This window comes from Camellia sinensis, chromosome 3 (genome assembly GCF_055761805.1).
Source record: "Camellia sinensis isolate YWXY chromosome 3, ASM5576180v1, whole genome shotgun sequence".
Taxonomy (NCBI): domain Eukaryota; kingdom Viridiplantae; phylum Streptophyta; class Magnoliopsida; order Ericales; family Theaceae; genus Camellia; species Camellia sinensis.
In genome coordinates this window covers 89,462,738-89,479,759 of record NC_138963.1, presented here as the reverse complement: position 1 = coordinate 89,479,759, position 17,022 = coordinate 89,462,738, and the positions used below count along the sequence as shown (strand labels likewise).

At 36.3% G+C, this 17,022-nt stretch overlaps 2 protein-coding genes across 2 annotated transcripts; both read left to right on the top strand.

Moving 5' to 3' along the window:
• The first annotated feature begins 6,393 nt into the window (after positions 1–6,393).
• Positions 6,394–9,788, top strand: ATHM3 (Thioredoxin superfamily protein). The gene is made up of 2 exons (XM_028214926.2): positions 6,394–6,866; positions 9,205–9,788. The coding sequence occupies exons 1-2, from the start codon at positions 6,653–6,655 to the stop codon at positions 9,522–9,524; spliced, it is 534 nt and encodes a 177-aa protein (XP_028070727.1). The 5' UTR covers positions 6,394–6,652; the 3' UTR covers positions 9,525–9,788.
• A 1,202-nt stretch (positions 9,789–10,990) lies between these two features.
• LOC145821671 (uncharacterized) lies at positions 10,991–12,736 on the top strand. Its single transcript, XM_082918222.1, has one exon. The coding sequence runs from the start codon at positions 10,991–10,993 to the stop codon at positions 12,734–12,736; it is 1,746 nt and encodes a 581-aa protein (XP_082774348.1).
• Positions 12,737–17,022: the final 4,286 nt, after the last annotated feature.

Here is a 17,022-nt window from a genome sequence, read left to right as displayed (position 1 = left end):
TGAAATTGTTCTATTTTTTTTAACTGAACATATGGTTTTTGTTCGATACTTACAAACCGAGTAATTGGATTATGTTCGACACTATGAATCCGAACAAATACAATTTTTTCGGTTGTAGTTAGTCGAACATTGATATATTATTCGACTCTGGTTAACTGAACTAATTGTCATGACCCAAACCCGTCCCTATGGGTTTAGTACCGTAACCGGCTAGTAATCCGTGATTACCGAATGCCTGCTTAACAGTCAAACAATAATGCAGAGTACAGGGGCATGGCGGAAACCAAAACAGTAAATAGACAATGTCCAATGAGCTGTGACAGTCTGTATGCAAAAAGATTTTTTATAAACACATGTACAATCAGCACCAAAACAGTATGTGCAATATATACAATCATTCAGGAACAGGGACTTAATCCCTATTAACAGTACAGTGCAACGTTGATCACTCTAAACAATAGTTACATAACAGATACAAAAAGGGAAAAACTAAAACACCCCAAAAGCCCTAGCTTGATAGGCTCGGAACCTCGCAGTGAGGCACAGTGGTTGGCTTTGACAAAAGGGAGTCTAACCCACGCTCCTAGCTCCGGTCTGGTGCCTGTACACCTACATATATATATATGAGCAGTGAGCTAAAGCCCAGTGAATAACATAATGTGTAAAGAGGTTAAGAATGAATGTCCTTTCAGTATGGAAAACAGTTAATTGCTTCAGTATATCAGTCATTTAGTCATAACAGTCATATGTGGTACATCCAATAGCAGAACAGTACAGTAAATAGTAGGTCTTGAAAGACTGAACAGTCAATGATGGCCATCAGTTATGGTTCCAAACATGGGAACCGACAGAGATTTCTGTAACAGTAGCAGTAACAGTAACAGTAGTTGCTAAGGATGCCACAATACAGTTCAGAATAGAGGACAAACATTCATTCAATTAACAGTAAACAGTTCAGTTGATCATTTAGGAAATATTCATTTTCGAACATATCTTTACAGCATTGTTACTCATAGAGTTCTGGGCTACAAATAAGCTATAGCACGTCTCCAAAAGCCAATCCTACACAGTTAGGAAAATAATAACTTAATCCCTATTTTGACTCGGTGTGGTTCTACATCAATATCCTCATCAAGATGCCTTAAACTAGGCCTAAGAATGCCTAGAATGAAATGAGGATGCAAAGATGCACTTAGAAAACATTTTCAGAGTTTTCAGAAAACAGGGGTCTCGCTCGAGCGTGGCATTCCCCGCTTGAGCGGACATGCAAACAAAAGACTCCGCTTGAGCGTAAACTTTCCCGCTCGAGCGTACTGAAAAAGTACTGGATGTGTGAAAATCACGCTCGATACCCGCTCAAGCGTGTGACACAAGTCCTCGCTTGAGCATGCAAAACCCCGCTCGAGCGAACTGTAAAACAGTGCAAAGTGCTGGAAACACGATTTTCCCGCTCGAGCGCCAATAACCCCGCTCGAGTGTGAGTCCAAAATCTGGAAATTCCAGATTCGAACCTCAAGCTCAAAACCAAGTTTCAATGTACCAAATTCGATCCTTTTGGGCCAATTTTCTGGAAAACACTTCAAAACTCATAATATAACATGTTTCAAAAATCAATTTGTAAATTCAAAGCCCAAAGATAGTTCAATTAAATCCAATTTCAAACCAAACTTTCAAGAACATGGTAAACATGCACATGCATGGATTTAAACAACTCCAAGCCTTCAATACTTGCTCCAAAGAGCCAATTCTTACAAAAACATGATGATTTCATGAACCTTAGCTAGAACTTGGACATGCAAGTAACAATTTTGATGAAAACAACTTTAAATTCAACAATGTATACATGCATGCATGGATTAAGCTTCAACTCAACATTTTTAGACCAAAGCTTGACTCTACTCTACACTAAACCATGAACCATACAAGAACTAGCTTAATTTAACAATCAAGAAGGTGATCCTCCTACCTTAAGTCTTGAATGAAAGGTCTAGAAGCTCAATTAGCCAATTATCTTCCAAAATCTCTAAGCCTCCAAGCAAATCAAGAAGAAATCAAGCTATCTCCCTATTCTCTCTCTCTCCAGTCGGTTGAGTGCAAGAAATGGTTGATGAAATGTTGCTAACAATGTATTAAAGCTTCAAATATGTTTTGTATAGTGGCCCACTAGGATGGTAGTTTGGTAAATAAGGCAACCGTTGTGATTTATCAATATTTAATCTAATTTAATCATACCGAATCACATTTCAAGTAAATACACCATAAAAACATATAAATCTCAATTAGCATAAAACACTAATCAATTTCCGGTTCGGCCGCCGATAAGGCCTTCAATTTGCAATTTAAAGCTTAAAACACGAACAGATAGTTTAACAGTCAACAGATAGATATGCATTTAAACTAGCACATTCAATCAATCAGTTTAGTTTTTCAGTCAGTTCAATTACTTATCATGATCAGTCTCAGTTTAGCAGTAATCGGTAGCTTAATCAATAATCAGTGGTGAGGGTTATTACACTAATACCAATGATATACCATTCAGCAAGTAAACGAAAAGGAAAAAAAAAAACAACAACAAAGAAATAATCTTTTCCTTACTCTATTGTTTCGAATCAGTATTGCCAGATGCATCGTTCATTGAATCCAATCAAAATCTTCAACAATACTATATTTTTGGTTATTTGTTTAAGGGTTTTTGATTTTTGTTTTAGGGTTTTTAGATTCTTGACAGACAAGATACGTAAGTAATAAGCTTGAGATTGTTGATGTGTATTATATTCATTATTGTCCTTTATGGTAATTATACAAATAGTGTGTATCATAACTTGTTCTTTGTAGTCATTTCACTTAAGGTTAAAATTGTAATAAAAAAAAAATTAATTAATGGTGTGCCTTGATAGGAAAGGTGGTGTGTAAATAGAGCCTCCCTTACTCTTTAGCCAAGGCTACATACTTTGGTTTCTATTACAGAAAACCAAACTAAGTTCCAAACTTACAAGCAATTTAAAAATTGCTAACCAAATTACAAACAATGTAAAAAATTTGCTATAACAATCACATGCATATAAAATGCTTCCAACATGCCAAGCAAACAGCCTTGCTTTAAAATAAAATTTGCAATTAACCACTATTAAATCTCAAGTAAAAAATTGCTTCAATTATAAAGAGAGTAACCAATTCATAAGGATTTTATAGAGTCCAAAATCCTTTCAACGCTTAGGTATTCCTGTTCATCACAAAAGTTAGTCATCCATACTTTTTGTTTGTACATCCCAAAGACTATTTACTTGGTTTTGTATTTGTTTTCCCAATTCCTTTTGCATAGGTATTCTTGTAAAGAAAGTTAGCAGAAAACTATAAGAAAATACAAGCCAAACAATCTAAAGAAACTTGAAACCATTTAGCAAACTATTTAATAATAAAATTAACTAGTGAATTAAAATGCTAGATGAGTTACAAAAATAAACTTATAACTCCACAATTAAATTAAATTAAAAATTTAATACCCATCAATTATGTATGAAATTATTACACAACTAGAACTCCAAAATTTAATTTACAATTTAATTTACACAATAAATAAGTAAATAAATATAGACAAGTTACAAAATTAAAATTTAATAGTCCTGAGTTATGAATGAAATTAATTCATAATAAACATTTAAACTTATAACTCTAAATAAATAAATAAAATTAATTGCCATGAGTTATAAATGAATTGAATAGGCAAGAACTATATGAAATTTTTTCCAATGCAATGAACATGTTATAAATATGTAAATTATTCTAGCAATTTACATGCAAATAATTCTATAGTAATTAACATGTAAATAATTTTATTAAGCTAAAATTTTAGAAAATTAAAGACCATGCAAATTATCTTAAAATCAAACCACATGGTAGGAATCATGAATCATGCTCATCAAATTAAATTATACTAAACAATCAAGAAATAAACGTATTCTAATTAAATTGAACAATTAGCACATACTATTGCATATATTCAATTACATAAGAAACAGTAAATGTCTAACCAAAACCAATTACACAGTGGTCTACATGTTATTTTAATACAAGGATTGGTTCACCACATGCTGTTATTAAAATGCAAATTATAACAATTTAAATCTAACCAACATGTATGAAACAATAGCTTACATGCAAATTAAAGAAATTGCTAATCATGATTTTTATGCATGCAACACTAGGCAATGAGGAGGAAAACAGTAGCATGCTCGTATCTATATGAATTTAATAGTCAAAATTTCTATTACAGTGGTGCTCCAAGGAACAAAACAATAACAGACATAAATATATATTTCTATTCGAATTATCCTTTCTTATAGCAAATAGTGGTAAGTGGTCTTACAAAAAAAATTCACTGGGAAATATGTTTTTTATATGAAGCACACAAAGTAACCAAATAAAATAATCTGTGTTATGCTAAATTACTAGATGAATCTATTTGTTTAATTTTATATAACCTGTTTCAAGATTGTTGTATAAATTGTGGGATCACATAGAACAAAAAAATTCATATTTTATATTTACAATTATAGATTACAACATCATGCTAGAAATTACATGTAGAAGAATAGAAATACATAAAATGAAATAGCAACAGCCGAAGCCTATACTAGACAGTGTCCTTAAAATAGATTCGCCGCCTCACTGATTGGGTGTTGGAGGTTGTTCGACGTCTGTCTCCCAAGATACGACGGTTGAACCAACTACAACAAAAGTACCAACTGAGTAGCCTCAGCGAACAAAACTAAGGCAGCACTCTCTCTTTAGAAAGAATATAAAACTTGGAGAAAAAATTTTGAACGCACAAAGATAGCAAAAATTTCTTGTGTTGAAGAGTAAAGGAGAAGGTCTTTTTTTATACACATGGAGGGAGAAAGGAAAAGGCTCTTGCAACAAATGCATGAGATTTAATTTTTGCAAAACTCTCAATTGATAACAAGACTTAATTTTGCAAAACTCTCAATTGATGGCAAGACTTAATTTTGCAAAACTTCCAATTGATGGCTTTAATGTATGATCATTATAAAGAAGTTACACCCATTTTATACACATGTGTAATATGTATAATTTTGCACTCACCTTTTTCAATACCTCTTTCATGAGGCTAACTTAATGAGTCAATTTTTTGTTTAAATTTTAATGATTTTTGGTTATTCTTTTTGTAGTGTAAAGATTTCATTACAAATAATCTGAACCCACTTTAATCCACCTCAATTGAAGACTGACACCCACTTTAATATTGCATTAAATTCACCAAAAAAACTATTATTTTTCCAACACTTTTCGTTAAAAACTAAAAAATCATCACAAGCATATTAATTTCTTTCCTCTCATATTTGAGTAAAACAAATAAAAAAGTCACTAAAAAAATGTGTTACCAAACAATCCCTAAAGCCAAAAATACTCCAATAGATAGGCCCTACATAGGATTGTTTTGAGAAGTTGGTTTAAAACTTTTTTTTAGAAAAATATGTGAAAAAGTGGAAAGATAATATAATTTAAAATAGATTAAAAGTCAAAATTTAACTTTTAATCATATGTGACATTTTTGTGGTATTATATGTGAAAGGATTGGCTTTCCTCTCATCACTGATCGAACTAGAGGGTGTTATTAGACCTGTGGGGACTCATCATGTGTCCCGTTTCGATAATCTGAACCGTTTAATGTGTATAACTCGTTAAGTACTATATATTTGTAAAAAAATCATATTGATCGTATATTAATAGCTATTTCATCGAATTAGATTTTTGTCAACTATTTAGTGTTTCATTGTTTATATTTTTATACAAAATTGATTTGATCATGTAAATATCGATATCCAATCAACATAATTTTTTTATAGGCATATTATAGCACTCAATAAATTTTACATATTAAACGATTTAAATTATCAAAACAAAATCTATAATAAGGGATGGTTTGGGATGTTTTAAATAAGTGTACTTTTTAACTTTTTATAAAAAGATGTGTGAAAAAAAAAATATTAATTAATATGACCTTAAAAAAATAAAAAAATAGACTAAATTAAATTATACCAAACAAGACCTAAATTTCCATAAATCTAATACTCCCTCCGTCCCAAAATATTAGTCCCTTATTCCATTTTTCATTGTCCCAAAATATTAATCCCTCTTCAAAAATCAAGTACAAAAATAATATAAATTTCCTATTTTACCCTTCTTTTAAATTAATAAACAACATAAAAAGTACAATTATGCATTGATATTCCCAAAAAATGTACTATCAAAAGGATAATTTTGGAAAATCAACTTTTTTCAAATGCAATAATTATACTACCAAAAAAAATTAAATTCCCCAAAAAGAACCATTATTTTGGGACGGAGGGAGTAATACACTTCAATTTGATCACGGACAGAGAACCAACCCATATGTGGATTTCATTTGTTGGTAGCAAGCACTAGGCACCAACCAGGCCAGTCACATCACATTTATTTTTGAGCAATAAATCCTACAGAAAAACGTACGCTCCCTCCCCCAATTTTCTTGTTCGGTTGGTGGGCATACTCGTATACTAGCTGGACGGACAAGTGCATCTTCTGTTTTCGTCTTCCTCTTCTCCTCCATCGGTCTTAACATTTTGGGTTTGGCCTGAAGCAAAGCAAGCCAATGGCTTCTTCTGTTTCTTCCTACTTTTACTACTACACATCTCCTCCTTCACTCTCTTCATCATCTTCGCGACCTCTCTCCCTTTCTTCTAACCCTAACAACCTCTCTTCTTCACCTTCTCGCTTTCGACACCTCTCCTTTCAGCCCAAGAAAGGTATTAGGGTTCCAAACTCCCCTCCCCGCCTCAGAGTCCTCTGTCTCCGTGAACCCAAAGGTAATCAATCATCTCTCTCTTTTGAGTTTCTGATTTTTACAATGCTCTCGTGATTTGTGCTTTTATTGGCTTCTTTCTTCTAGTCGTGAAAATCAGCTTGATTGTTTGGATTGAGGGATTTGGTGAGAAAATAAATAAATATCTAGTAACTTAACTTATTTGGATCTTTGAGGATGTAAGAAACAGAAATTACTTTAAAACTCATGTTTTCTGATTTTCTGAAAAATGAATGTTATTATTTATAAATGAAAACTTTTATTTCTTGTTCAAATTCTTGAAAAATTTGGATTAACATATTTGATGGGATGGGGGAAGACAGATAGTTGTTTGATTGACATCTCCCATCAAATGCTTATTCAGGGATGGCGGTTTCAAATTGTACCCTGCAAACCATTGGGCATGAGATTGAAAGAAGTTGAACATGTTCTAGTGCTATATCAGATTTTGTTTTGATAACAATCGGAGTCCTTACGGAATCAAGTTCAGTTCCACATTTATAATGGCCTCATTAGTATTTGCAATAAAAAAATTCGCATTTTTAAAACCGATAGATGCCAAGGCTGGTTGTTTGAAAATAGAGGATCTAACTCTGCAAGTCCAAAAGCTGCTTACGAGGAATTTGGTGGGGTTTTAGTGTACTCCTTTTCTGCTGATCTATTATGACTTTTGTTCTCTTGTTTTATCTTGATTCTTGATGCAATTGATTACTGTTTTTGTTGCTATTTGTTGAAATAAGCCCTGATCTTAACTATTTTCTTATATATTGGTGTCTATGAATTCTTTTCTCTATTACTGCTGCAGTGTCATTGGAGAATGCTGCAGAATAGGTCTGCTAGTTCAACTAGTAGTCATATTGCTATTATGTGGAATTGCATAATATGATATGACTATCTTCTTTCGTTAAACAGACATGTAGTCTCAATGAAGACTAAAATTGTGAATGAAAACTCACTATTATTTTCATATTAGCAGAAGTTATCAATGGAATTACACCCATCTGGATAAAATATAAGACTAATTATTGGTTAGGAAACAATGGAAGTGGGTGGCAAAATGAAATCTCCCACCTTGGAAAGAATGCTTAGCTTCTTCCTCAAAGGTTGTTAATTTGCTTGCGTGCTTGTTGCCCTTTGACGAACTATAATGGTTGTGAATTTCTAGATGGAAGGAAGTTTGGGCAAAAGTTGCTAACCCTGATTCAGATTGTAGCTTAGGATCATATGCTTTTGAAATAGTCTCTAACCTGAACAGATTATAGGATCATATGCTTGTTTGAGTGATGTAGTCAATCTTCACCTTCACAATAAGCTTATGGCACTTTGTGGCTGTGAGGAGATATTTGGGGAAGAAATCCCACCAAAACTTTACATTTATTGAAAGCTCATGTTATGCAAGTTCACTGTCAAGTTCGATGCTTTTGGACAGAAAATTTGGGATAGAGATCAAATCAGGTACTTGTACTTTCTGGGAGATCATATGAATGGTGCGAAGGTTGGGTGTAGATTAGATGCCTCAGGGTTGAATAGGGTATTTGGTTCATTGAAGCTTTATTTCTGTTTAGAGTTGAAGTAATTCAAGTGTTGGCTATCAATTTGTGGTGACTTTTTAAGAGAATCGTGTAGATGTAGCTAACTAGATGCAAAATCTGAAAAGGATTCAACCAAATCTTTACATCAACTGAGAGATAAGGTGATACAAATCAGCTGTTGAGTGTCAATTTAGGATGCTGCTAGAGAATTGCATAGGTTGGATGAAATGGAGAGATAGAAGATACTGAAGTGCAGACTTTGGGAAGAAATCTAATTGAATATTTGTATCTGCAGAGGGGGGGTTGTGGTGCAAGGTGATGGGTGTCATTTTGAGATGCTTTAGCACAACTGCAGTGGTTTTGTGATCTGCATATTATATTTGCTGAAATAATAGTGACTTGCTATGGGAACTTTTTGTTTATATCCTTCCCCCCTTTTGAAATTTTTTACTTATGTAGTCAAACCTTCAATTTATTTGAGTAGATTTAATGGGTTGATAAGAATTAATTATGAGAAATAATCATATTTAATGGAAGAGTGGGCATTAAAATGGTTAGACAGAAGTAATTTATCAAAAAAGAAAAAATGGCTAGACAGAAGCCTTTTTAATTCGTCTTCTCACTGTTTATGAAGATATCAAGATCATTTCAGAAGTCTGCATCCTTCTCAGAGATTGAACATCCGTGCAGGACACAAATGAGAGTCTGACAAATTGTATGACAAATTAAATTGAAGTTCATGTTGAGATATCAAGATATGTGTGATAAATTAAATCTCTCTCTCAGCTATGCTATTTTTGCAATGTGCAGCTGCAGTGGTCACCGGTAAGTCGTGGGACAAATTGATTTTGAACAGTGATATGCCGGTCCTTGTTGAATTCCATGCTAGCTGGTGTGGGCCATGCAGGATGGTTCACCGGGTGATTGATGAGCTTGCAACAGAGTTTGCTGGGAGACTAGAATGCTTTGTACTCCACGCGGACAATGACCAGGAAGTTGCCGAGAACTATGACATTAAAGCTGTGCCAGTGGTTATGCTGTTTAAGAATGGAGAGAGACGTGAATCTGTGGTTGGTACCATGCCCAAGGAGTTCTACGTGGCTGCCATTGAGAGGGTCCTAGCTTCATAGTTGTGCCTAAATTCACAAGAAGAAATCCAGGATAGTTGTTCAAAATTTTCTGATATGATTACCTACCATCAAGTGATTTTTGAATTGTTCTTTCGAAAAGTAGTTTGTAAATTTTTCACACGTGCTTCTTAGTTACTAGAATAGGTGATGAACTGCTAGAACCGTGCATTCTTCTTCTTTACAGCTGAAACCTGTGACAGTACATAATTTGAATTGTTGGGCCTTTTTTTTCTATGATGATTCTGGGTTGTTGGTTTGTGACCATTACGAGTTTGAAAATCAATCATTGCTAGGTAAGCTCATTTATTCGTCCCCTTCTCTTGATTTGAGCTAAATGATCTTCTGACTTATTTGTGCGTACGGTAAGGTGATTTATGTTCACGTACAACTGATGGCTTGATTAACTGCTAAAGACGAACCATTGACATGCAAATTCAGAGCTCACTGTGTTATCGGCTCAGTCACACAGTGCACACTCCTGGAATTATGATGGTTTAATGTCAAATGTAGATTCTAAGACCGGCAAATCTTGGCAAACCTTTTGGTAGACAGTCTGAAAACATATTTGAAATTTGGTTTCCTTAGTTCAGATTATGCAAAATATTGCTTGGAAACAACATTATTTTATTTGGTAGTTCTAGTAAAATGCATGTTGTAATTATTTTTTTGGTGGTTAAAATTATAATTTATCATTGTAATATGAACCCCAATAAATCTCAATCACAAGGAAAATCAAACACAATGTACCGTTATTAGTCGTATGACATAAAACTATCAAAAGTAGGAGTGAAGAAATCCAGACAAATACGAAAGGAGAATAAGATTCATATATATAGGTGGATATACTTGAACCTTTGATCTTGACACAACGGAAATACATGCGGAACTAGGTGTCATTCTAATAAAGGAAAAGTGCTCTCAAATTCACGACAAATAAATCTTTGAATCCACAACGAAGAGAAATTATGAATATTATTAATAAAAGTTGTCTCTTTATCATAAGGCTTACATAACTATTTTCTTGCGAGTGACATATGTGATGTAGTAGCTAGGGAAGAAGAAGCAAAGGCATAAGGAAGAAAGTGCAGAATCTGTGTATTACTTTCAGAATTTTACATACCTCCCCATATGGGAGTTCCTCAACTATTTATAACTACTTCTTACCCTTCTAACTGACTAACTAATTCACAACTCACCCTTCTAACTGACTAACTAATTCACAACTGATGTAACTGACTGACTAACTAATCTCTCAACCACTACCTAACTAACTTCCCTCAATTGACCCATAATCCAGAACCTTCTTGACATAACATTCCCTGCTGCTTGAAAAATAGCCTTGACCTCAAGGCTGAAATTGAGGATATTTTGCACTTTCTTCCTTATGCCTTTGCTTCTTCTTCCCTAGCTACTACATTGGTATCAGAGCCCCCAGGTTCTTGGCCTGTTAATCCTCTGCTGCCACTATGGCCGACGGAACTAGAGCAGCCCAGGAAGCTAAAAAAATTGAGGAGACATTACGCTCATTAAAGGAGGGTAATGAGAGAAATGCAAAGGAAATCGGGGAAATCAGGAGTTCTCTCAACGAATTAGGGGATATCAAGGAATTGATTGCTGCCATGAGTATGAAGTATGATCAAATGGCAGGACACATTTATGGGAAACAGCATGTAGATCGGAGTGACAATTCTAGAATGCTCCGCCAAGAACAGTCAGGGGTTTCTCCAGTAAGGGTTCAAGCCCGTGGGGATTTTCAAGCTCGTGGGGAAAGGATAGACTACCAATCTCATCAACGATTTGCGAAGATTGAATTTCCTCGTTTCTATGGTGATAATCCAACTGGTTGGCTTTATAAATGTGAAAGATTTTTTGAGTACAATACTGTTGACAATCTTGATAAAGTGAAATTGGCATCTCTTCATTTGGAGGACTCGTCTTTGCAGTGGTTTCAATGGTTTGAAAGATGCCATCATCATATTACTTGGGATTTGTTTACACAAGGACTTCTATCAAGATTTGGCCCAAATTCATATGAAGATGCAATGGGTAACCTAACCAAATTAAAGCAGACCACTACTGTGAGAGCTTACCAAGAACAGTTTGAGGTTTTGGCGAACAAAACTCAAAACCTCCCTGAAACTTTCTTTATTAGTTGTTTCATAAGTGGTCTTAAGGATGAAATTCAACCAGGGGTATTAATGTTTAAACCAACCTCTATCACTCAGGCTATTGGGTTGGCAAAACTTCAAGAAACAAGTATTGAAGCCATTACCAAGAAGACTAGGTTGGGAACCAAATCAGAAGGCATCCCTTCTTTTTCTGTAAACAGGTCACAAGTGGGTAACGGGGGATATGTTCGAAAAGAGTTATCTAAGGAATTGGAGGAAAAGAAGGCCAAAGGGTTATGTTTTAAGTGCAATGAGAGATATACTAAAGGGCATGTGTGTAAAAAAAAACAATTGTATGTTATGGAAGGAGGAGAAGATGGGGAGGAAGATGATCAACTACCAGTTCTTGATGAAGATAAACGAGAAGATGAGGATCAGTTATCTGGGGAGGAACTGCAGATTTCTTTGAATGCTTTAACTGGTACACTCTCTTATAGAACAATGAGGGTTAGAGGTAATGTTAAAAAACACCTCATCATCATCTTGATTGATTCAGGGAGTACACATAATTTTCTGAGTCCAGCAGTGGCCAAAAGAGCTAATATCGAGACTGAAAATACTGACTCCTTACCAGTATCAGTTGCTGATGGGACCAGAATGTTGAGTACAGCCATGTGCAAAGATTTTCAGTGGGAAATGCAAGGCACAATTTTTCAGGCTGACATGAGGGTCTTACAACTAAAGGGCTGTGATATGGTTTTGGGTATCCAATGGTTGGCAACTCTAGGTCCAGTTAAATGGGATTTTAAGCATCTTAGCATGGAGTTTCATCCCAATGGCAGAAAACATGTTTTAAGAGGGGGAAAGAGTGATGAGTTAAAGGTTTTAAGCTCAGAAAAAATGCAGAAGTTGCTGCACAAACAGCCACAAGGAGCCATAGCCCAACTCTATTTGTTGCAAGCTGATTATCTTGTGAGGGAAGAGGAAACTCCACCAGATTTGGCAGTTTTGTTGTCTGACTTTGCAGATATATTTCAAGAGCCAAAGGACTTACCTCCTCCTAGATCTCATGACCATTGCATCCCTCTGAAACCAGGGACTTAACCTGCAAATGTGAGACCTTACAGGTACCCTTATTTTCAAAAAACTGAGATTGAGAAACAAGTAAAAGACATGCTTACCTCTGGTATAATAAGGCCTAGTGTCAGTCCATATTCTTCACCAGTGCTATTGGTTAAGAAGAAAGATGGCACGTGGAGAATGTGTGTGGATTATAGGGCTCTTAATAACGCTACTGTCAAAGATAAGTTTCCTATCCCAGTAATTGATGAACTTTTGGATGAATTATGTGGGGCACAATATTTTTCTAAACTGGATCTCAGGTCGGGCTATCATCAAATCAGGGTTCATTCCTCTGACATTGACAAAACGGCTTTTAGAACCCATGATGGGCACTATGAATTTTTAGTGATGCCCTTTGGACTCACTAATGCCCCTTCTACCTTTCAAAGTCTCATGAATGAAGTCTTTAGACCTTTTTTAAGGAAATTTATTCTAGTATTTTTTGATGATATCCTGGTATATAGTGGGTCATGGGGAGACCATTTGCAGCATTTGCAGCTCACTTTGCAATTGCTTAGGCAACATCATTTGTTTGCAAAAATGTCCAAATGTGTTTTTGGGAAGGATGAGGTGGAGTATTTGGGACATTTAGTTTCAGCTAAGGGTGTTTCTGCAGAACCAACAAAGTTACAAGCTATCAAATCTTGGCCAATCCCTTCTACTATCAAGGAATTGAGGGGTTTTCTGGGTCTCACTGGTTATTACAGACGATTTATCCAGCATTATGGTCGAATTTGCTCTCCACTTCATTGTTTGCTCAAGAAAGATTCCTTTGTATGGTCCTCTACAGCTACAACAGCTTTTCTTCAACTCAAAGCTGCCCTACTTTCAACACCAGTCCTTGCCTTACCTGATTATAGTAAGACCTTTGTTTTAGAGTCAGATGCCTTTGGCACAGGCCTTGGGGCTGTGCTTATGCAAGATGGACATCCCATTGCCTATTGGAGTAAGGGCATTTCAGCAAGAGACCAAGCTCTATCTACCTACGAAAAAGAATTAATGGCAGTAGTGTTGGCAGTCCTCAAATGGAGGCATTACCTTCTAGGTAGGCATTTCCTTATTAGGACTGACCACCAAAGCCTGAAATATCTTTTGGAGCAGAGAGTGGGAACTCCTTTCCAGCAAAAATGGGTGACCAAGCTATTGGGTTTTGACTACACTATCACATACAAATGTGGGAAAGATAACCAAGCTGCTGATGCTTTGTCCAGGAAAGAAGAGTTGGTCAATACTGCTGATTCAATAGCTATGATTCATGCTTTATCTTGTATCTCTACCAGTTGGTTGGCTGAAGTTAAGCTCAGTTGGAGTGAAGATGCTGACATTCAACAGTTGATATTGGACCTGCAGCAAGGTCAAGCTCATGCTGGTTATGCTTGGGACCATGATATTTTAACCTACCATGGTAGGTTGGTAGTTGGGAACTCAGCCCTTAGGATGCAACTTATCCAGGACTTCCATTCTTCACCTTTGGGAGGACACTCGGGAATAACCAAGACCACAAAAAGATTGCATAGGAGTTTTTATTGGAAGGGCCTACAGCAGGATGTGGCTCAGTTCATTTCTGAATGTGATACATGTCAGAGGTACAAAAGTGAAAATGTCAAGTATCCAGGCCTATTGCAGCCCCTTCCCATTCCTAATGGGGTATGGTCTGATATTTCCATGGATTTCATTGAAGGTTTACCAAATTCTCAAGGCAAGACTGTGATGTCAAAATATGGCCATTTCATGGCTTTATCACATCCTTATACCGCTGCAGGTGTGGCCAAAGTATTCTTTGATCAAGTGTTTAAGTTGCATGGTCTTCCTTCTACCATTGTTTCAGATAGAGATGCTGTGTTTACTAGCCATTTCTGGCATGAACTTTTCACTTTACAGGGCTGTAAGCTGTGCCTTAGCACTGCTTATCACCCTCAAACGGATGGTCAAATTGAAATTTTGAACAAATGTTTGGAGAACTACCTCAGGTGTATGTCTGAAGACTGTCCTAGGCAGTGGGCTAAGTGGCTCTCTTTAGCTGAGTGGTGGTATAATACCACCTATCATGCTGCCACCAAAACTACTCCTTACTTTGCAGTCTATGGACAAGAAACTCCTGACCATACTTTTTGCCTTTCCACACCTTCTTCAGTAGCAGTTGTGGATAATTGGGTAAAAGAGAGGGCTGCTATTATCAAGATCTTGAGGGAGCATTTAACTCAGGCACAGCAAAGGATGAAACATTATGCTGATAAGGGCAGGTCTGAAAGGGAATTTGACATTGGGGACTGGGTGTTCCTTAGGTTACAACCTTATAAGCAGACTACAGTGGCTTTGCAGAGAAATATGAAGCTATCTCCAAGGTTTTATGGACCATATCAAGTCTTGGAAAGGGTAGGTTCAGTAGCTTATAAGCTGGAGTTACCAACAACTACTAAAATTCACCCTGTTTTTCATGTCTCACTGCTTAAAAAGAAAATCGGGACTAATGTATTAGCTCACACTACTCTTCCCCCAGTAGGTCTTGAGGGAACTTTGCAACTGGAACCTATGGCTGTCTTGGATAGGAGGATGGTTAAGCGGGGTAATAAGGCTGTGGTTCAGTGGTTAGTCCAATGGACGAATTCTTTTCCAGAGGATGCTACGTGGGTTGATCATTCTGAGATAGAAGCAAAATATCCTCAATTTCAGCCTTGAGGTCAAGGCTATTTTTCAAGCAGCAGGGAATGTTATGTCAAGAAGGTTCTGGATTATGGGTCAATTGAGGGAAGTTAGTTAGGTAGTGGTTGAGAGATTAGTTAGTCAGTCAGTTACATCAGTTGTGAATTAGTTAGTCAGTTAGAAGGGTGAGTTGTGAATCCCATCAGCAACTGATACTGGTAAGGAGTCAGTATTTTCAGTCTCAATATTAGCTCTTTTGGCCACTGTTGGACTCAGAAAATTATGTGTACTCCCTGAATCAATCAAGATGATGATGAGGTGTTTTTTAACATTACCTCTAACCCTCATTGTTCTATAAGAGAGTGTACCAGTTAAAGCATTCAAAGAAATCTGCAGTTCCTCCCCAGATAACTGATCCTCATCTTCTCGTTTATCTTCATCAAGAACTGGTAGTTGATCATCTTCCTCCCCATCTTCTCCTCCTTCCATAACATACAATTGTTTTTTTTTACACACATGCCCTTTAGTATATCTCTCATTGCACTTAAAACATAACCCTTTGGCCTTCTTTTCCTCCAATTCCTTAGATAACTCTTTTCGAACATATCCCCCGTAACCCACTTGTGACCTGTTTATAGAAAAAGGAGGGATGCCTTCTGATTTGGTTCCCAACCTAGTCTTCTTGGTAATGGCTTCAATACTTGTTTCTTGAAGTTTTGCCAACCCAATAGCCTGAGTGATAGAGGTTGGTTTAAACATTAATACCCCTGGTTGAATTTCATCCTTAAGACCACTTATGAAACAACTAATAAAGAAAGTTTCAGGGAGGTTTTGAGTTTTGTTCGCCAAAACCTCAAACTGTTCTTGGTAAGCTCTCACAGTAGTGGTCTGCTTTAATTTGGTTAGGTTACCCATTGCATCTTCATATGAATTTGGGCCAAATCTTGATAGAAGTCCTTGTGTAAACAAATCCCAAGTAATATGATGATGGCATCTTTCAAACCATTGAAACCACTGCAAAGACGAGTCCTCCAAATGAAGAGATGCCAATTTCACTTTATCAAGATTGTCAACAGTATTGTACTCAAAAAATCTTTCACATTTATAAAGCCAACCAGTTGGATTATCACCATAGAAACGAGGAAATTCAATCTTCGCAAATCGTTGATAAGATTGGTAGTCTATCCTTTCCCCACGAGCTTGAAAATCCCCACAGGCTTGAACCCTTACTGGAGAAACCCCTGACTGTTCTTGGCGGAGCATTCTAGAATTGTCACTCCGATCTACATGTTGTTTCCCATAAATGTGTCCTGCCATTTGATCATACTTCATACTCATGGCAGCAATCAATTCCTTGATATCCCCTAATTCGTTGAGAGAACTCCTGATTTCCCCGATTTCCTTTGCATTTCTCTCATTACCCTCCTTTAATGAGCGTAATGTCTCATCAATTTTTTTAGCTTCCTGGGCTGCTCTAGTTCCGTCGGCCATAGTGGCAGCAGAGGATTAACAGGCCAAGAACCTGGGGGCTCTGATACCAATGTAGTAGCTAGGGAAGAAGAAGCAAAGGCATAAGGAAGAAAGTGCAGAATCTGTGTATTACTTTCAGAATTTTACATACCTCC